At 42.7% G+C, this 22,174-nt stretch overlaps 1 protein-coding gene across 1 annotated transcript in view; it reads right to left on the bottom strand.

The window, feature by feature from the left end:
* Nucleotides 1-22,174, bottom strand: part of frmd6 (FERM domain containing 6) — a 79,115-nt gene that overhangs the window by 8,412 nt on the left and 48,529 nt on the right. The window contains exons 5-13 of the mRNA XM_034159329.1: nt 21,969-22,045; nt 21,383-21,569; nt 17,765-17,920; nt 17,483-17,548; nt 17,214-17,282; nt 5,072-5,246; nt 3,048-3,362; nt 2,802-2,933; nt 2,449-2,540 (exon numbers count right to left, since the gene is read on the bottom strand). Of these exons, the coding sequence (XP_034015220.1) occupies nt 2,449-2,540; nt 2,802-2,933; nt 3,048-3,362; nt 5,072-5,246; nt 17,214-17,282; nt 17,483-17,548; nt 17,765-17,920; nt 21,383-21,569; nt 21,969-22,045 (1,269 nt within the window). The remainder of the gene's footprint in view (nt 1-2,448; nt 2,541-2,801; nt 2,934-3,047; nt 3,363-5,071; nt 5,247-17,213; nt 17,283-17,482; nt 17,549-17,764; nt 17,921-21,382; nt 21,570-21,968; nt 22,046-22,174) is intronic.

The following is a 22,174-nucleotide window of genomic DNA, read 5'->3' as shown; positions in this document are numbered from 1 at the left end:
TAAGCTCTCCTGTCACCCAGGGGTGCGAAGGACCGTGGCAGTCGTCCGGCAACGCTTCTGGTGGGCATCCCTGGAGGCCGACGTCCGGGACTACGTCCAGGCCTGTACCACCTGCGCCAGGGGCAAGGCCGACCACAGGAAGACCTCAGGGCAGCTACAGCCACTGCCCGTGCCTCATCGCCCCTGGTCCCACATCGGCCTGGACTTCGTCACGGGTCTCCCGCCGTCCCAGGGAAACACCGTCATCTTCACGATAGTGGACCGTTTCTCCAAGGCGGCCCACTTCGTGGCCCTCCCGAAGCTCCCTACGGCCCAGGAGACAGCGGACCTCCTGGTCCACCACGTCGTCCGTCTGCATGGCATACCATCAGACATCGTCTCCGATCGCGGTCCCCAGTTCACCTCACACGTCTGGAGGAGCTTTTGCCGGGAACTGGGGGCCACGGTCAGCCTCTCGTCTGGGTACCACCCCCAGACCAACGGGCAGGCAGAGCGGGCGAATCAAGAACTGGAGCAGACACTTCGCTGTGTGACAGCCGCGCACCCGACGGCCTGGAGTACCCACCTGGCCTGGATCGAGTACGCCCACAACAGCCAAGTGTCATCAGCCACCGGCCTCTCCCCGTTTGAGGTGTGCTTGGGGTATCAGCCCCCCTTGTTTCCGGTGGTTGAGGGAGAGGTCGGTGTGCCCTCGGTCCAGGCCCACCTACGGAAGTGCCGTCGGGTGTGGCGTGCCGCCCGCTCTGCCTTGTTGCAGGCCCGGACGAGGGCGAAGAAACATGCAGACCGGCGGCGAGCCCCGGCCCCCAAGTATCGTCCTGGGCAGGAGGTCTGGTTGTCCACCAAGGACATTCCTCTACAGGTCGACTCACCAAAACTCCAGGAACGGTACATCGGACCGTATAAGATCCTCAAGGTCGTCAACCCCGCCGCAGTGAGGCTCCAGCTTCCGGCCTCACTGCGGATACATCCAGTTTTTCATGTTTCCCGGATTAAGCCCCTTCACACCTCACCCCTCTGCACCCCGGGTCCGGCGCCGCCTCCTGCCCGGATCATTGATGGAGCGCCGGCTTGGACTGTCCGCCGGCTCCTTGATGTCCGTCGGATGGGCCGGGGTTTTCAGTATCTGGTGGACTGGGAGGGGTACGGACCCGAGGAGCGCTCCTGGGTGAAGAAGGGTTTCATCCTGGACCCGGCCCTCCTGGCCGACTTCTACCGTCGCCATCCGGACAAGCCCGGTCGTGCGCCAGGAGGCGCCCGTTGAGGGGGGGTCCTGTTGTGTGGGCCGCTGAAGAGGAGGTACTGCTGGCCCACCACCACCAGAGGGCGCCCTGCCTGGAGTGCGGGCTCCAGGCACCAGAGGGCGCTGCCGCATCATGGGAGTAGCCTGGGTGACAGTTGTCACCCATCACCAGACACAGCTGTTCCACTCAGCACAGAGGTATATCAGGAGGACGGCGTCTCCACCTCAGTGCCGAGATATCGCCTAAGACTAAGGTAGTATTCTCTGCATTTATATATTGCATAACCAGCTAAACCTGTTCAACCTTTTCAGGACTGGTGACCACAGATAGCTTCATTGTTTGGATAAGTACTCACCTTCCTGCTGTTCTTCGACAAGAGGTGGAGGCGGCTTCTCCCCTCTCCGTTACTGGGTGCGGTCATCCACGCCTGTGTGTTGTTGCTCTCTCCTGCCAGCAGTACCGGATCCGACGAGCGGAGGCAGTGGCCACCTGGGAATTCGGGACTTGGCGGTTCCAGTATTTCCAGGGTTCGGTGGCAGAGGAGATCTGGGTGGTTCCGGTTCGACTGAGACGGACGTCTCCTACCTTCGAGCCTGCCCACACGACACCAGCGGATTCGACCCCAAATTGTGTTTGTTATATTAATTGTGCTTGTTTCACAGAAGTAAATCTTGTTATTTACCTTCTCCATTGTCCGTTCATTGCGCCCCCTGTTGTGGGTCCGTGTTCCTACACTTTCACAACAACGTGTAGAACATTCTGTGTATACACGAAGTGACTGAGTGCTTACATGGGTTATAGACGTTAATAATTGCCTGTCTAAATTATTATTACGGGATCAGACATTTTGGCTGCAGTTCTGATCAGATTCAGCCATTTCAGTCTGAATACTCGGGTGAATACAGTTGGTTAGACAGTGTCTCTGCTTATTCATTTATTCACTTTCTATACCCACTGATTCCAATTCAGGCTCACAGGGGAGCTGGAGCCCGTCCCAGCGGTTACTGTGTGAGAGTGCGTCTGCTTAGGTGAGGTTAAAAAAAAAAAAAGACAAAAACAAAACCCAAATTTGGCTGCTACCTAAAATTTAACAGAAAATTTGGATGGAAAAAACTTGTCATTATCGACCGAAACAAAGAACACACCAGTACATCAGCACCAGTCCAAACAGCACAGCAACACCCACAAATTAAAGAGTAACTACCTGCGGCAGAGATTCAATACTTTGTCCTCTCATCTTGACAACGGTCTCAGAGGAGCTGGAGGTGGACGAGCTGATGTCTTTCACGATAAGTCCTGAGAAAAGCAGACAGCACTTTCAGCTACAGTATCAAAGAGTTCTTCATTAGCCTTCTTCAGCTCGGTCACTCCGACTTTGATCACTTTTGTTAATGCTTCTTTAGGCTATTTTTTTTTAATGCTGTCTTGGCTGTGCGGCTGTGACCCGTCTTTTACTACTTTCGCTCATAACGTTGGCAAACTAAGAATCAAGTCAGGCACCTCAACTGAAAGCCAGAAACCTAAAATTAGAAAATCGATACCAAACAACATCAGCACCTGAGTATCCATTGGTCTGGTCAGGGGACATAGTCAGCATGTCCTCAGTGATGTGGATACAAAGGTCTTGGTCCAGAGCCATCTCATGAAGCTCCTCATAGTCTTTGGGGTCGTCCACCAGCATCTCGATCTCTGGAATAACAAACATGCTTTTGTCAAAATAATTAGAATTACAAACACATTAATACTACATGTCTTGCACTTCATTTGGCAGTGTGTCCAGCATCGTAACATCTCTCCTCTTACCATCATCGTCATCATCTAGTATGCGCTCTTTGCCACTGCTCTCAATGCCGGAGGTGTGTGAGCTCCCGTGGCTGGTTGTAGATGAACTGCAAGTGCGCAGTGTCCGGTGGGGGGCCTGACCCGGGGCCCTGAAGCTGTCTGTCTCAATGCCGGAGGTATGTGAACTGCTGTGGCTGGTGGTGGAATGGCGGGACAGTCGTTTGGGATGCGACACACTGCCTGCGCTGCTGCCGCTCGCTCTGGAACGCTGATCCAGATTATCCATGTCCAGGTCCAGAGCATCGCTGATGTAGGATTCCCTGTACTGCTTCTTCTCTGAAATGAGGCAAAGACAGAAGAATTAAAATTTTAAATACAGAACAAACACACAGAGCTCCAAACACTTTTATTTTGGGAGAATATATAAAGTTGGCTTAAAGCACTTTCAGGACAGCATATGATATGATATGTAATTTTTTTTTGAGTATTTAAGACTAAAATTTAACAACCATTTGAAATTTATCCTTTCCTTGTGCATAGTTACTGAAGAGATAAATATTCAGATTTTGAACTGCGCACCACTAAAAACCAGGAACTTCCTGGCGAGTCCCGACACTGGAGAAGAAGGAGGAAGTAAGTGATATCAACTCCGGGACCATTATCTTAATAGTCCTATTAACTTATTGATTAATTTATGGATTTTTACAGGCTACTGACAGCCTTGTTTCCACCGAGTGGTTCGGGTCGGTGATGCACGTTTTTTTATACGTGTCAGAACGGTTCATTCTTGCCGGCAGAATCCTTTTGATTGGCAGGTGGAACACTTTTATTGACAAGCGCGCATGCATGGTGTCTGCGGCTTCTCCACTCGACACGGAGGCAAAACTGAGTTTTTTCATATTATTTTATTGTTCTGTGGATCATGGGATAATTTTGTCCGACAGATTGAGATGTTATGAGCATAAGAGTCTGTGGTGGAACAAGAGGATCCATTCACAGCAGAGAATGTAACCATCAGCTGCACGCAATTAACAGATTACACCTGGATCGGTACAGCAGACTTATTTTCAGATGTTTTCATCATACTGAAGATGATCTCACTGAAATGGACAGGTAAGACTATATTATTTACTCCTTGTGTGAATGGTTTTAAAATTAAAAATAATGTGTTATGCTACTAACGTACAGTACACTAACCGTATTCAAGAAGGAAACAATATTTATTTTAAAAATAGCTGATATTTTCAGGCCCTCGTGACATTTTTCAGATTTGAAATGTATGTGCCTGTTTCTCAGAAAAAAATCATAAATAAAAAATCCACAGCTCCTCATCACTTCTTTCTGATGTCACAGATAGTAAAATGATTTTTTTTTTTTTTTTTTAATCAATACGACCAAAGAGCTGGAAAAAAAGTTTATCACCTCCACCCGCATGCCGAAATTGCCTGCATTATTTATCTATTTATTTTATAATCACCATTCTGTGTTGTGAACTCAGCCAATATCGTCACCGTGTCAGACTGAAGGTTTTCCTCCAAGGTTTCTTCTCCCTCCTTGTCATTTAAATAAGGCTCAGAATCATGAGGCTGCGTCCTCCACAGCTTCTTAAAAAACATCTTCAGACTGAACTTAAAAAAAGCTCCACACTACAAAAAAATCTGTTGTGTTTACAACTGATTTGGGCTTAAATCAACAGGTCCCGTTCCGGTGATGACGTAACACCAATAAGGCTGCGGCTGAGGGCTGAAACAGAGCGCAGGCTTTAGACAGCTGTTGTTTATCCTTCACCTGCGCACTTATCATTGACTTATTTGTCACATTTTTTGTTGTCACCTACACTTTAAATAATGAACGTCCCTCCCTGATATCAAACCGCTTCCTCTTGAACGTGAGACACAATTTAAAGCCAGTTATCAGCCTGTTTTACTGTAGAAAAAGCAATAACTTATTAACATGCTGAAACCTACCACAGCTGTCCTACAATCTAGATGTTGCAACATAAGACAAACACTAGAACAAGCAATACATTAATCACTTGATAATACCTTCATTTTCCTCCAGTCGTCGAACCTGTTTGAGCACAGGCTGCAGGTTCATGTAGAGCCGGTGGCTGTTGCTGAGCAGTTGCAGGAGGTGGCGAGAGCGCGTTGGACAACCTGTGTAGTAGATCAGCTTACGAGCGGAGGGGAGCCCATCTGGAAGGATTTCAAACTTCTTCCCCTGAGGAGGCAGGGGACAAAAAAAATAGCACATGAATGTTGATTTACTGCAGTTCATGTGAATTTGCAAGTGTGATTAAGTGCTTGACAGGTCGAGGGCAAACCTGGGAGAAGGCAAGAATTCTGTCTGTGAGCTATTGAGCAGCAGCAGCTGCTTCCAAGAAAGCATCAGCTCATTTATATGTTCTTTATTTCTTTCTATACAGATTCAAACAGACCATTTCTGAGTGATGTTGACAATTTTACAGTGGAGGACATGTCGGCTCAATTCACATAAAAACTAAAATGTTGGGCTTGTGCGCTCCCCTGAGCTCTTGGCAGAGGAACAGCCCAGGAACAGCTGTCTTCAGGGTTGCTTTGTCAGATTTATACACATTTTTGCAAGGTTTTGGATGTACAATGGATAAGGACAGTTTTAAAACCCTGTCACAATGCAAACAAATTACAAATATTTGACCACAGGCCTGAGTTTTGACTTAACGACTGTAGGCAGAGAAAGATGATTTCATATCTCTACTGTATGTAGGTTCTGCGGTGGTTTCTTCCTTATAATAGCAAATATTCTGGAACTGTCCTTAACACTTGAAGATTTCTGTTTCATATCTGGGACTTGCCAGAAAATCTTGGTGGGAACAGTTATCCAGCACAGCTTCTGGAGACCACACAGCAAAGACTGCAGTCTTATTAAACAGTGGCATAAATTCTCAGTTCTCTGAGTTTGACCTATTCCTGACTAGGGATCGATCAATTATTGGCACAGAAAATCAGTCGCCTCGTAACATATATACAACGAAAATTGGCCAGGCTGGTTTATACAGTGCATCTAGAAAGTATTCACAGCATACTATTTTTCCACATTTTGTTATCTTACAGCCTTATTCCAAAATGGAGTAACTTAATTTTCCCCTCAAAATTCTACTGACAACACCCCATAATGACAACATGAAAAAACTTTTTGGAATTTTGCAAATTTATTAAAAATAAATATGTACTGTACATAAGTATTCACACCCTTTGCTCAATACTTTGTTGATGCACCTTTGGCAGCAATTACAGCCTCAATTCTTCTTGAATATGATGTCACAAATTTGCACGCTTGATGCACCTATCTTTGGGCAGTTTTGCCCATTCCTCTTTCATCACCTCTCAAGCTCCATCAGGTTGGATGGGGCATGTCGGTGCACAGCCATTTTCAGATCTCTCCAGAGATGTTCATTTGGATTCAGATCTGGGCTCTGGCTGGACCACTCAAGGACATTCACAGAGTTGTCCTGAAGCCACTCCTTTGATATCTTGGCTGTGTGCGTAGGGTCATTGTCCAGCTGAAATATGAACTGTCTGAGGTCAATAGCGCTCTGGAGCAGGTTTTCATCCAGGATGTCTCTGTACATAGCTGCATTCATCTTTTCCTCAAGCATATCTAGTCTCCCAGTTCCTGCCGCTGAAAAACATCCCCACGACATGATGCTGCCACCACCATCCTTCACTGCAGGGATGGTGCCTGCTTTCATCCAAACATGACGCCTGGCATTCACGCCAAAGAATTCAATCTTTATCTCATGTGACCAGAGAATTTTGTTCCTCATGGTCTGAGAGTCCGTCAAGTGCCTTTTTGGCAAACTCCAGGCAGGCTGCCATATGCCTTTTACTAAGGAGTGGCTTCCGTTTGGCCACTCTACCATACAGGCCTGATTGGTGGATTGCTGTAGAGATGATTGTCCTTCTTGAAGGTTCTCCTCTCTCCATAGAGGAATACTGGAGCTCTGACAGAGTGACCATCAGGTTCTTGATCGCCTCCCTGACTAAGGCCCTTCTCCCCCGATCCCTCAGTTTAGATGGCCAGCCAGCTCTAGGAGGAGTCCTGGTGGACCTCACCTTCTTTCATTTACAGATGATGGAGGCCACTGTGCTCACTGGGACCTTTAAAGCGGCAGAAATGTTTCTTTACCCTTCCCCAGATTTGTGCCTCGAGACAATCCTGTCTCAGAGGTCTACAGACAATTCATTTGACTTCATGCTTGGTTTGTGCTCTGACGTGCACTGTCAACTGTGAGACAGGTGTGTGTCTTTTCAAATCATGTCTAATCAACTGAATTCACGCCAGGTGGACTTCAATTAAGCTGTAGGAACATCTCAAGGATGATTAGTAGAAAAAGGATGCACCCAAGCTCAATTTTGAGCTTCATGACAAAGGTACACATGATGTGTTAGTTTTTCTATTGTAAATAAATTAGGAAAAATCTAAAAAAAAAAAAAAAAAAAAAATCTGTTTCACGTTGTCATTATGGGGTATTGTGTGTAAAATTTTGAGGACAAAAATTAATTTAATCCATTTTGGAATAAGGCTGTAACATAACAAATTGTGGAAAAAGTGAAGCGCTGTGAATATTTTCCAAATGCACCATATATATTGATAATCAGTCGACCCTATTACTGACGGTCAAAAATGAGATAAAAACGACTGTTAACTGTCAAGATATTAATTACTTAAACCAAGAGCGTAAGGAGCAGACCCATGTTCATGGAAGTAATATTTGCAATGCAAACTGTTCTGGCACAAAAAAGATGCCATGTCCACTTCTCGGGGGACTGCAGTGATGATAAATGCCATGACTGTGCTCAGTTTATTCAATAATTGAAAACCTTTCTCCACTCAGTGTTTACATATTTAGCAAAATCACAAAATTTAATAGCTGGAAATGGCTTGCTGCATTCCTGAAATAATCATTTTGGAAAATGTATAATTTGAAATAAAATGCTCCATTCTCTGAAATATGTTAGTTTTTATCATCAACATTGAACCTAAAAATATCTGAAATTTAAGCCAACTCATTTGCCAGAAATTTTAAAAGGTTTTCTGGCAGTTGATACAAAGTACATAGTAAAGGATCCCCTTTTTAATATGTCAGTTAGACAGAAACTGCTCAAAAACAACTACATCATTGGTCATAAGTGGTTAAGAGGTGATAAGACACACTTCAGAAAATGTTGCAGTTTCAAATGGCCCATCCATTTAACATGGAAAGTGTATAATGTTCGTCCTCATTCACTAAAATTATACAAACAGCCCACAGTCCAGAAAACCTCCCAGCATTGCCCTAAAGCAGGTCTCACACCTGGCCAAGTGATGGAACTGGCATGCTGCCTGGCATAAGTCAGGTAGCGTCTGTTAAAGTATTACATAGTTATGGTTTATTAACATTGTACAATTCATTGATTTTCCCATATTTAACTTACTGTGTAGAAATCTGGGGATCAACATATACAACTTATATACAACCTTTGTTTATTCTGCAGAAAAGGGCTTTAAGGGTGATTAGCAACAGTGGTTTTAGAGATCCATCTAATCCATTGTTCATTAAGTACAGGGTACTTAAATTTCGTGATTTGGTCGATTTGAAAATATTACAAACAATGTACCAAGCTAATAAAAATGCTTTACCAACAAACATTCAAAATATGTTTGAGAAAAGAGTAAGTAGTTATAAACTGAAAGGAATAGAAGTCTTTAGAAAACCAAGATACAGAACCAAAGTAAAAGAACAGAGTATTGCAGTAAATGGTGTAAAATTATGGAACAATCTCAACAAAGAAATTAAAGAATTAAGGTCGCTTAAATTATTTAAAAAACGTATTAAACTAGATGTATTAAGTAAGTATGAAACTATAAATAAGTTAGTGGGCTGTAAGGAAGTAAAAAAAAAAATAAAAAAAATGTAATTTGTTAATAATGTATAAAATGTTTTAAGTTTAAAATGTAACCTGTCAGAGATGTAATCTATTTAATAATGGTCATAATTATGAAATAAGTCAGTGGTATGTGACAAGTTAAAGAAATACAATCTGTTAAATAATGTTGAAAAATGACGCTGGATATTGAAAGATTGTATTGTAAAAAGGGGCAGAAAATATAAGACTTGTTCTTCTCTCTGCTCCTTTTCATTCTGGTAATGGAGATGCTTTATTTCTGCTTTTCTGTTTTTTTTTTTCCTTTTAAATGAATGAAATAAATAAATAAATGAATGAATGAAATGAAAAAAAGCCCATAACAGGTTTTGAACATATTCAAAACTTCCAATTACTTTCAGTCATAATCCAATGTACCTTGATTGGACTTGCGCTCGGCTCAGGGTGGGTGCAGGATAGGCAAAACACTTTGTTAAATTTTTATGCCAAGCCTGAAACAAGTTATACCGGTTTGTCCAAAGTTGAACCCAGAGTGTACATTGTGTTCGCCCATAGATACGCTGAGTTGCACTGGGCTTGTACTGAGTTGAGTGCAGCCTGGGCCGAGGTGGTTGCATTGTTAGCAGGGCAGTGTGACCAAGAGGTGAGCTTTGATGGTGTCAGTAGAAGCCCTCTTAGAAGAAGAAAATGTTACAGGTCCTTGACTGCTCACAATGTTCCTCTTTCTTTAATGTTGCATGCTAACAGCATTAATGGGGAGGTGATGGTTTAGTGGTTAAGCAGTGGGCTCCTGGTGTGTAGTTGAGCGCCTTGCATGGCAGCACCTTGACATTGGTGTCTGATTGTGTCTGTGTGAATGAGTGAATGTGAGGCATCATTGGAGAAATTTGGGGATTAAGGACCTTGCCCAGGGGCCCTTAGTGATCTTCCGGACAGACGGGGATTTGAACCGAGGATCCTCTGGTCTCACGTCCACTGCTTAACCACTACACCAACACCTCCCCTAAGTGGGTGGTGACTGAGAAAATAAGCAGCTCATAACTTTTAATGCCTACACCAAAGCAAATCATTACGATAACCACCGTACAGTACCCAAAAATATGATTTAATAAATACTCTAGCCAGTTCAAACTCAATGATAGGTGCGTGTTCAGTCTTCTTTCGTCACACAAATGGGTGCTCCACCTCTTTATCGATTTATGGCTCATTGTGACATAGTCAGAGTCAGTGCTGCCACCATTGCCAAGCAGGCGATGTCCAGATATGGGCTTCATACCAAGTTTTCCATGTCTCTCTAGAAAACCTATGGGTGATGTCAAGCAGAGTTTGTCCAGTATATACAACCCCTGGCAATAATTATGGAATCATCGGCCTCGGAGGATGTTCATTCAGTTGTTTAATTTTGTAGAAAAAAAGCAGATCACAGACATGACACAAAACTAAAGTCATTTCAAATGGCAACTTTCTGGCTTTAAGAAACACTATAAGAAATCAGGAAAAATAATTGTGGCAGTCAGTAACGGTTACTTTTTTAGACCAAGCAGAGGGAAAAAAATATGGACTCACTCAACTCTGAGGAATAAATTATGGAATCACCCTGTAAATTTTCATCCCCAAAACTAACACCTGCATCAAATCAGATCTGCTCGTTAGTCTGCATCTAAAAAGGAGTGATCACACCTTGGAGAGCTGTTGCACCAAGTGGACTGACATGAATCATGGCTCCAACACGAGAGATGTCAATTGAAACAAAGGAGAGGATTATCAAACTCTTAAAAGAGGGTAAATCATCACGCAATGTTGCAAAAGATGTTGGTTGTTCACAGTCAGCTGTGTCTAAACTCTGGACCAAATACAAACAACATGGGAAGGTTGTTAAAGGCAAACATACTGGTAGACCAAGGAAGACATCAAAGCGTCAAGACAGAAAACAAAGCAATATGTCTGAAAAATCGAAAATGCACAACAAAACAAATGAGGAACGAATGGGAGGAAACTGGAGTCAACGTCTGTGACCGAACTGTAAGAAACCGCCTAAAGGAAATGGGATTTACATACAGAAAAGCTAAACGAAAGCCATCATTAACACCTAAACAGAAAAAAACAAGGTTACAATGGGCTAAGGAAAAGCAATCGTGGACTGTGGATGACTGGATGAAAGTCATATTCAGTGATGAATCTCGAATCTGCATTGGGCAAGGTGATGATACTGGAACTTTTGTTTGGTGCCATTCCAATGGGATTTATAAAGATGACTGCCTGAAGAGAACATGTAAATTTCCACAGTCATTGATGATATGGGGCTGCATGTCAGGTAAAGGCACTGGGGAGATTGCTGTCATTACATCATCAATAAATGCACAAGTTTACGTTGATATTTTGGACACTTTTCTTATCCCATCAATTGAAAGGATGTTTGGGGGTGATGAAATCATTTTTCAAGATGATAATGCATCTTGCCATAGAGCAAAAACTGTGAAAACATTCCTTGCAAAAAGACACATAGGGTCAATGTCATGGCCTGCAAATAGTCCAGATCTTAATCCAATTGAAAATCTTTGGTGGAAGTTGAAGAAAATGGTCCATGACAAGGCTCCAACCTGCAAAGCTGATCTGGCAAAAGCAATCAGAGAAAGCTGGAGCCAGATTGATGAAGAGTACTGTTTGTCACTCATTAAGTCCATGCCTCAGAGACTGCAAGCTGTTATAAAAGCCAGAGGTGGTGCAACAAAATACTAGTGATGTGTTGGAGCGTTTTTGTTTTCCATGATTCCATAATTTTTTCCTCAGAATTGAGTAATTCCATATTTTTTTTTCCCTCTGCTTGGTCTAAAAAAGTAACTGTTACTGACTGCCACAATATTTTTTCCTGATTTCTTATAGTGTTTCTTAAAGCCAGAAAGTTGCCATTTGAAATGACTTTAGTTTTGTGTCATGTCTGTGATCTGCTTTTTTTCTACAAAATTAAACAACGGAATGAACATCCTCCGAGGCCGGTGATTCCATAATTTTTGCCAGGGGTTGTATAGTCTAGGGGTATGTGACTATTCTGGAGGACTCTGTGCCAAAAATAGCTAGGTGAGAGCTGCTTGGAGAAATCAGACAGGATTCACTGAGTTGTAACTTAGCCGGTTACCGTGCAAAACGTGGGCAGTTGCTTTACTTTTTATCCAAAAGCACTGCCAAGAACCAGGGGATTCTCAAATCAGGTTTCACTCAAACACAACAAATGTCAGAAGTAACTTCCGATTACAGGGAGACAACACCAAATCTGTGCTGTACTGTGTTTTAAGGGCTACGAAGAGGCATTAATGCAAAGTTTCTTTTCTCTTACTTGAAATGGAAAGATTTTCTCCACAATTCCTTTGAACGATATGAAAGAAGAGAAAAAGTAAATTCATCCAAAAAACACAAACCCAGAATCTCAAACACCATTACAACATTTGGTGTTTACTGACCAACACATTCCTCCCCCCTGCATCACTCTCGACATTACTCGCCCGTAGCTTCAGCCATGGTGGCAGTGGTGGTGGATGACGTGATTTGGGTGGGGTGGAGGAAAAAGCCTCTTATTCAGGAGAAGGGTGAGACAGAGGCTTAAGGGGTGCGTCAAGTCCACAGTCAAACCACAGCCACGCCAGTGCTGCTTCAATGTCACAATGCTGCAATAACAGATGCAGCATCACAGAAGGTTTCTGACAAACCTTGCAAGAATCGCCTATCAAGGAAAATCAAAAAGTAGCAAAATCTGATTCTGAATTATTGCCAAATAACAGCGCTCTGTACCACACCACAGCTAACAAACAAAACAGCCAATAAAAACCTGATTTCAAAAGTGTTTACACATTTTATTCACAAAGATGAAAGATAAGAACTGAAATATTGGTATTATTCAAATAATTAAAATATTGAGTTTTTAGTCAACTGAACTGTCACTCAAATTCTGAGAACTGAATCAGTGAACTGAACTGAGTAGTCATTACACCTCTAATCAGTAATACTGACTTCCACGGATTGTAATTAATGACCAGCTGGCGGAAGTCTTGTAGTCGTCGGAGTGAAACAGATATTTAGTCTTCTATCCTGCCTTCCTGTGATAACAGAAACCCTGTGGAGGCATATTAACTCACTGCTGTGCTCAGCTCAACAACTGGCTGACTCAGAGCAAAGACGAGGTTGAAAATAATTTGAATTAAAGAGGCAGCAAGGATAATTCAACTTTCAATTTATTTATAAAGCGCCAAGTCATCTCAAAGTGCTATACGTGTGAGTAAGGTCTAGACCACACCCATCCTGTGGGCAAGCACAATGGCAACAGTGGTGAGGAAAAAAATCCCTCACTGTTTATTGATGATAGGAAGAAACCTCAAGCATAGCGACTCAGTGTGGTGAACATCTGCTAAGACCATTCTAACAACACAAAACAGAAGGCACAGCACATACGAGATTTGTCCAAAAAGTATCGGACCTTTTTATTTTTTGCAAAAACAAATATGGATTTGAATCACGTGTGATTACATCAGCCAAGCTTGAACCTTCCTGTGCATGCGTGAGTTTTTTCACGCCTGTTGGTTGCGTCATTCGCCTGTGAGCAGGCTTTGTGTGAGCAGTGGTCCACCCCTCTCATAGGATTTTTATTGCGAATAAATGTCTGAACGATTTGGAGCTTTGCTGCATCAATTTTTTCCAGAAACTGTGAGAGACCTCCAGGTGGACACCATTCGGAAAATTCAGATGGCTTTCAGGGACGATTTTATGGGGATTACACAATTTAAGGAGTGCTCCAGCCGGTTTAAAGACCGCCCACAGCTGCTGAGAGCGCGCCGCGCTCCGAGCACCGATTGACAGGCTGACACCCCGCTGAAACAACCAGATCATTTCCAACGTGAAGGCTTTCTTGATCCGGGACGTCGTCTGACTTTCACAAAAAGGCAGAAGGCGTGGATATCAGCACTTTTTCGGCACATTCTACTGTTACAGGAGTTTATTTCATGAAAAAGAAGCGGAGGATTGCCCCACCGTGCCGCTCATGGCGCAGGACAAAACCACCTCCGTGTTGGTCTCACAGGATGGCTTTCAGACAGCTTCGGGTTGCTTTTCAGTCGTGTGAATATCCGAGAAATTGAGCATGAGCTGGACATGCCCCAACATGTCCTGTGAGGCTTCATCACGGCGTTGCTTTGCGCCATGCTGCTCCGTCCTGACGCGCGGAATTCCTCCGCACATCTGTCTCAATGTGCCGAAAAAGTGCTGATGTCCACGTCTTCCACAATTCCTGTGCTAGTCAGACGACATACCGGATCAAGACAGCGTCCAGTTTAGAAATGAACGGCACATTCCACTGTTACAGGAGTTTTTGTCATAGAAAGAGGAGCGGAGGAATTCCGCGCATCGCAGTGGAGCCGCATGGGGCAAAGCAACGCCGTGATGAAGCCTCTATTATATATTACATATTGGGGCATGTCCAGCTCATGCTCAATTTCGCGGATATTCACACGACTGAAAAGCAACCGGAAGCCGTCTGAAAGCCACCTGAAAGCCGTCCTGAGAGACCAACATGGAGGTGGTTTTGTCCCGCGCCATGAGCGACACGGTGGCGCAATCCTCCGCTTCTTTTTCCATGAAAAAAACTCCTGTAACAGTAGAATGTGCCGAAAAAGTGCTAATGTCCACGCCTTCGGCCTTTTTGTAAAAGTCAGACGATGTCCCGGATCAACAAAGCCTTCATGTTGGAAATGATCTGGTTGTTTCAGCTGGGTTTGAGCCTGTCGATCGGCGCTTGTTGCGCGGCGCGCTCTCAGACGCTGTGGGAGGTCTTTAAACCAGCTGGAGCACTCCTTAATCTGTGTAATCCCCATAAAATCGTCCCTGAAAGCCATATTAATTTTCCGAACGGTGTCCACCTGGAGGTCTCTCACAGTTTCTGGAAAAAAATTGATGCAGCAAAGCTCCAAATCGTTCAGACATTTATTTGCAATAAAAAAAACGACGAGAGGGGTGGACCACTGCTCATACAAAGCCTGCTCACAGGCGAATGACGCAACCGACAGGCGTGAAAAAACTCACGCATGCGCACGAAGATTCAAGCTTGGCTGATGCAATCACACGTGATTCAAATCCATATAGTTTTTGAAAAAAATAAAAAGGTCCGTTACTTTTTGGACAGACCTCGTATTTGACAGACCATGCAATAAAAATGTTGCAACTAATCAACCATACATGAGACAGTACTTGCAATGGCAGGATTATTGAATATACAACAAAGAGGCACAGCTTTAGTTACTTGCCACCCAGTGATTGCAATGGTCTAGCTTCTCACCCAAGAAGTCAACTATTGACAGTATCCTCACTATGCGAGTACTCATTAAATGCAGGCACAAGTATCACCAGTGATTCTTTTTAGCCCATGTTGATTTATCAAAGTGTTTGATTTGTGTGAATGATCTGCTCTCTGGGACCTGCTTGCTGGACATCATAGCCTGCTTAGGTGGTGTACAAAGCGGGGACAGAAACTCTGAATTTTTCCAAGTGAAAACTGGTATTCATCAGAGAGGTTTTCTGGCTCCTACACTGTTCAATGCTTTCATAGACTAGTTGTTGTGTAGGGTTGTGGAAATTAGTGGCTTAAGATGTCTTTGTGGGCGAGTAAATGTTTGCTGACTTTGACTTCACAGCTGATGTCCATTCTGAGCGAGAATTCAGTGTCTGGGTTTTCAATTGTCCTGACTCAAGACTAGCAAACAGGTTTTCAATGACTTCTAGGGCAAAAGCATTGAACTTGTTAAGAGATTCACTTTTCTCAGCAGTAACCTTCATGTCTCAGGGTCCTCATCTTTGAGATCGTGAGATGTCTGGGAAGGGGTCATGGAGTGCTGAGTTCACTGGACAGAGGTGTCTGGTGATGCTATCTTTGCATGAGAACAAAGTCCAAATCTTTACGATCTCTGTGCTTTCTGTCTTGCTGTATGGTTGTTAGACTTGGACGCCAACCAGTGATCTAAGACAACAACTGGATGAGGAGTATGAGGAGTATTACATGCATGGTGAAGGAGTGTCAGCTACATTTTTAACATGTGACACTTTTCTTAGGTGCCCCAGTGTTGAGGACTCCAGCAGCTGGAGAAGGTAAAGGGGACACCAACGTTTCACTTGGCTGGACAGAGGGCTGCTCTTGAGAGGTGAGGATGGCCGCAGCAGTGCATGCTCCTAGATTTGACTTGGTGCTGATCAGAAGCCCAGCGAAAAGGTTCCATTAGCAAGTTAGTAGCCATGATGATGCCAGACCATGAACCAAGGCAGAGAGTTCCCAAAGACCACTCTAAAACACCAAGGCCTCTCATTTGTTCACAAGACACACTGTGATTCAGCAAGCGAGTTCCTGCATCGACTAAGGTTCCTGCATCGACTGCGCAATTACTGATGTTGGGTGTCAGTCACTCAGATACGAGATATCAAGGACTTCACTTCCCACCTGCTTGATGTCCTGTTCTTCGGGATATTTCACCACTCATTAAAGTGACATCTGCTGTTCTGAAAAGTTCCTACACACTCAGCAAACACTTCAGTTCAGGATCAAGACGTGAAGTCACTCCAAACCAGCTGAACCTCACATATGTTCTTAAAGAGTTTAAAGATAAATTCAGAAGACACCTAGGTATATCATGTGAAAGAACATACTGCTGCAGCTGATTAACCTAAAACATGCACTGTATACATGATGTCCATGTGTGAGTGCACGTGTGCACATGTAGGGAAACTCGAAATCCCTGATTAGTTCCAGAGAACTTGCAGGACTAAGATAAAACAGCAGTGTTGAGAAAAGAGTTCTTGCATAGAAATTTCCACAACCCTGAGTAGGAGCAAGGTTTTCACAAAGACTACCTTAAGCCAAATTATGTGTGGATTTCTTCATTCCTGGAAAGCACACAAAACACAGAACATATAGAATTGCTTGTCTAGGCTTCTAGCTGTGTGTCTGAAGCACTTTTCTCACATGAATGGAATGACAACTCTTGGCCAGGACAGTGTTATGCAAAAAAAAAAGAAAAAAAAAGAAAAGAACAGAAAGCAGGTAAAAGCTATCGTGGCTTTCTCACCAGATGCTGGAAACACTCTGGCTTAGATGCAGAAGTTAAACAAGAAACTGGCAACAGAAGTGTTGGAAAGAACTGTACGTCAGATATTATTCTCTGGCATTTACATCTACATGTGCTGAATAACATGGATTCAGTTGCACATGTGTGAAAAGGGCTAAAATGTTGCAATGTTGTATCAGACTCACCACAAACACTAATTTTCCCACATTGGTCCAGGGGAAGTCATACAAAAGTTGCCTCACAGTCCCCACATTCTGCAACACAGAAGCGCACACATCAGCGAAGAACCATAAAGCTGTTTAAAAATTCAAAGTACACATTATGATGCTGACGCACTACTACTTTCTTAAGTGCATGAATAACACATAACAAACAGAACAATGGAAGAAGCAAGAATCAGAGATGAGGTGGTTCAAAAGACTCACTAAATGGTGGAAAAATCTTCAAATTGTACCTGAAATATCTGGATACCACGTAATGTCAGTCCTAAAGTAAGAGATGCTTCAACTTCCTTCTTGTCCTGTTCAAAGATGCAAGATCATGTGAAAGAGAAGATCAAAATGAGTCCAGTTACATACAACTAAAAGTCTTTTTCATCTTCCCAATCAAATATTGAATGAGCTGTCATGTCAAAACTTCAGACACAAAACTAACAAATCAGCAGGAACAATGTTGCAAAACATAATTTAGCACAAGGAAATGGGACGATGACCTGGTTAAAAATCACAATGTTCACCTTGTAGAGTCTGTAGTAGTGTACGGTGACATCATCAAGCTGAGCACACTCCTTAATGTACTTGAGATGCGCCTCGGAGGCGTTGAGGGCAAACTGGTCTTTGTGCATGTTTGGAATATGCCTCAGGATGTACTCACGGCCTCGTTTGGCGATCACCTGAGTGGAGAGAATGGGAAATGTCAGATGTGGCTATGCTGCAGAGGTAAAGATTTACTGCAGCTGATGCAGATCGCAGTACTGAAGTGATGTTACAAGATGGAAAGACTGAGATCTGAGTAAGAGCTAGAGGCTGCAACAAAAAAAAAAATGCTAAACTAAGCTTTGTGTGTTGCTTTTGAGAGGCTTTACAAGAGGTGCTGCGGGGCAGCACACACACTGCTCATTATCAAACATTTTCCTGGTTTCCAACAGTGATAAAGCAGAAAGGGGCGAGTAAGAGGAAGAGAAGGACAAATCAGATGCCAGAAAAGTCCTGTCAGCCAGAGCACTTCACAAGATTAAAAAGAAATGTGTGTGTCATTTGCAGGGACAAAAATATACTGTTGTCCCAGTTCTTAATATACCACCATCTCAGATGTGGAGCTCCCGCTAAGTGTTTAGTGAGTATAATTAAATGAAGGCGGCTACAGACCCAAATACAGACAGTAGACCAGGACATAGAGCTCTGCCTCATAAAGACACACCTCCACAGTGTTTTTCTTCTGCTACTGATTTATTTGTGTTCATGTTAAAGGTGCCACTTCAAGGAAAAATACACAAGAAGTCTTTGAACACCCTGTGCTGCACAATCCTCAATAAATGAGTTATTATTATGACACTCCATGCTGGCAGGATTTGCAGAATAGTCAGAAGTTGCTTCGTCTCAGTGAACTGTGGCACACAAACACATCAAGACAATAAAAAGTTGCAAGTTAGCTGAGAGGAAATTTCTGAAGAATAGAGTGGCAACAGAGGGAAAAAGTGCAGGGAGACAGAACATTTATTGCTTTGACATCTGTTATAAATCTTTGGATATGTGCCAACAAGTCTGGCAACTTGGGTCTCAAAAGGGTTCATGTGTTGCTATTGTTAGCACATGTACTTTGTGGTAGCAATTTATTACTGCAATAGCATAAAACGTACATGAACCAAAACATAAAAGTTAAGCCCTGCTTTTGCTGCCTCACTACTGACACAACTAAATGTGATTTTGTGACTGATGGGTAGAAAAAAACAAGACAAAGTTGGGCTTGCGGGTCCTTCAGAAAGAAAATAGAAACTAGAGATCTGTGATCAAGTTCACAAAATGATAACCTGTATCTTTTTGCCCTGAAAGTTTCATTTTTTTAAGTGGACTTCAATGTTTACTAAGGTACATATTATGAAAAGCAGCCAGCACACAGTGGAAGGGGCTCCCAGTCTTAAACACTATTCTAATCCAATTACATTTGATCCGCAAATCTGACTGGTTAATCATGTGAGATATCCAACCATGAAATATGTTGTTGATGGTAGCAAAATATTAAACTGTTTCACATTTGATGTACTACTCCACGCCCTGACCGTGTTGCTACCCAGATGTCAATATTGGCGCTGTCAGCTGAGAGAGAAACTAGTGCAGCGACGACAGATGCCGAAATGGGTGAATTTAATCTATCATACGAAAGTACTGATGTGGATTCTGATACAGAATTACTCCATGCAGTTGATGAGATGGAGAAATCTGTGGGTCTGCTCATAGAATTTCCAGTTTGGCATGAAGACGCTGTTGCTACGGTAAGCTTCGCTGACCGAATTACTTACAGAAAAATAAACCGTGCGAACAATGGAATTGGATTAGAATGGGAACAACCCCCTTGTGTCTGATGATTTGCGGATGTTAATGCTGGATTGTGGTCGCAGATTGAGTTTTACCGGTGCCGTATTAGCGGAGATGGTAAAAAAGATATTTGCGACCGTAATCCAGCATTAACATCCGCAAATCATCAGACACAACAGGGTTATTCCCTACATACAGTCATGCTGGCTTAGTGTGGCGCTGCCATTATCCCAAATATACAGTAGTGTTCAGAATAATAGTAGTGCTATGTGACTAAAAAGATTAATCCAGGTTTTGAGTATATTTCTTATTGTTACATGGGAAACATGGTACCAGTAGATTCAATAAATTCTCACAAATCCAACAAGACCAAGCATTCATGATATGCACACTCTTAAGGCTATGAAATTTGGCTATTAGTAAAAAAAAAATGTAGAAAAGGGCGTGTTCACAATAATAGTAGCATCTGCTGTTGACACTACAAACTCAAAACTGTTATGTTCAAACTGCTTTTTTTAGCAATGCTGTGAATCACTAAACTAGTATTTAGTTGTATAACCACAGTTTTTTCATGATTTCTTCACATCTGCAAGGCATTAATTTTGTTGGTTTGGAACCAAGATTTTGCTTGTTTACTAGTGTGCTTGGGGTCATTGTCTTGTTGAAACACCCATTTCAAGGGCATGTCCTCTTCAGCATAAGGCAACATGACCTCTTCAAGTATTTTGACATATCCAAACTGATCCATGATACCTGGTATGCGATATATAGGCCCAACACCATAGTAGGAGAAACATGCCCATATCATGATGCTTGCACCACCATGCTTCACTGTCTTCACTGTGAACTGTGGCTTGAATTCAGAGTTTGGGGGTCGTCTCACAAACTGTCTGCGGCCCTTGGACCCAAAAAGAACAATTTTACTCTCATCAGTCCACAAAATATTCCTCCATTTCTCTTTAGGCCAGTTAATCTGTTCTTTGGCAAATTGCAACCTCTTCTGCACATGTCTTTTATTTAACAGAGGGACTTTGCGGGGGATTCTTGCAAATAAATTAGCTTCACACAGGCATCTTCTAACTGTCACAGCACGTACAGGTAACTCCAGACTGTCTTTGATCATCCTGGAGCTGATCAATGGGTGAGCCTTTACCATTCTGGTTATTCTTCTATCCATTTTGATGGTTGTTTTCTTTTCTTCCACGCGTCTCCGGTTTTTTTGTCCATTTTAAAGCATTGGAGATCATTGTAGATGAACAGCCTATAATTTTTTGCACCTGCGTATAAGTTTTCCCCTCTCCAATCAACTTTTTAATCAAACTACACTGTTCTTCTGAACAATGTCTTGAACGTCCCATTTTCCTCAGGCTTTCAAAGAGAAAAGCATGTTCAACAGGTGCTGGCTTCATCCTTAAATAGGGGACACCTGATTCACACCTGTTTGTTCCACAAAATTGACAAACTCACTGACTGAATGCCACACTACTATTATTGTGAACACCCCCTTTTCTACTTTTTTTTTACTAATAGCCCAATTTCATAGCCTTAAGAGTGTGCATATCATGAATGCTTGGTCTTGTTGGATTTGTGAGAATCTACTGAATCTACTGGTACCTTGTTTCCCATGTAACAATAAGAAATATACTCAAAACCTGGATTAATCTTTTTAGTCACATAGCACTACTATTATTCTGAACACTACTGTACAATGCAAACAACATAAAAAAAACCCACAGATACCTCAAGCAAAGCCGTGACAAAACATGAACTCAAAGAAATATCAATGTGTTTCGACCCCATATGGTACTTGTTCTACTCACCCATGGGGGGAAGTAAGCTTCAGGTTCGAAATACTTCCCAAAGTGCTTATTACGTTTGAAGTTGCCGAGGTCCGCCTGCAGGGCAAAGGCTGCTAGCAGGAAGTAGGCCTCCTCTCTCTGGATGCACTGAGAGAGCAGTACCTGTTTCCTCAAGTGCCAGTAATAGTAGTACCGAGCTGAACGGTCACTGTAGAACACACACACAATAACGTTAACAGTTTAACTGCTCTAACATCACTCAGTATTTACACAGTCAATTACTGCATGAGATTATTCTACAGTTATTTTAAGATCTGTATAATCATATTAGTTATATTGCAAAATACCAAACTTCACAGTTCATAGCTTCTCCATTATGAGCCTGAGTGCCTTTCTCTCTTTTATACTCTATATTTGCAAATTGAATACAGTTGGGTTTAGGACATTTGAAGGTAAATGTGATTGTATTTTCACACACATTTAAAGATTAAATCAACTAATCAACAGATAGATTAATAATGTAACAAATTATTTGTTCATTTATATACTGCATCTAACATTAAGTGTGGCTAAAACATGCTTCAAAGAGTGTGCAGGATTTACTTGCCTGATCAGTCTCCCATTCTCAACGTAATACTGAGCTCTGAAGTGTATGATCATTGGCGGCCCAAATTGGTCGATGCCCTGGAAACGCACAAGAGAAAGTTGTTGTTTGTGTTGTGCACCCACAGTTCCCCACAGTATTTGTCAGACTCCAAAAGTAACTGATAAAGAGTAATGGAATATAGAAAAATGCAAATAAACATTGAATTA

This window comes from Thalassophryne amazonica, chromosome 19 (assembly GCF_902500255.1).
Source record: "Thalassophryne amazonica chromosome 19, fThaAma1.1, whole genome shotgun sequence".
Lineage (NCBI taxonomy): Eukaryota > Metazoa > Chordata > Actinopteri > Batrachoidiformes > Batrachoididae > Thalassophryne > Thalassophryne amazonica.
This window is presented reverse-complemented; position numbering and strand designations above follow the sequence as displayed.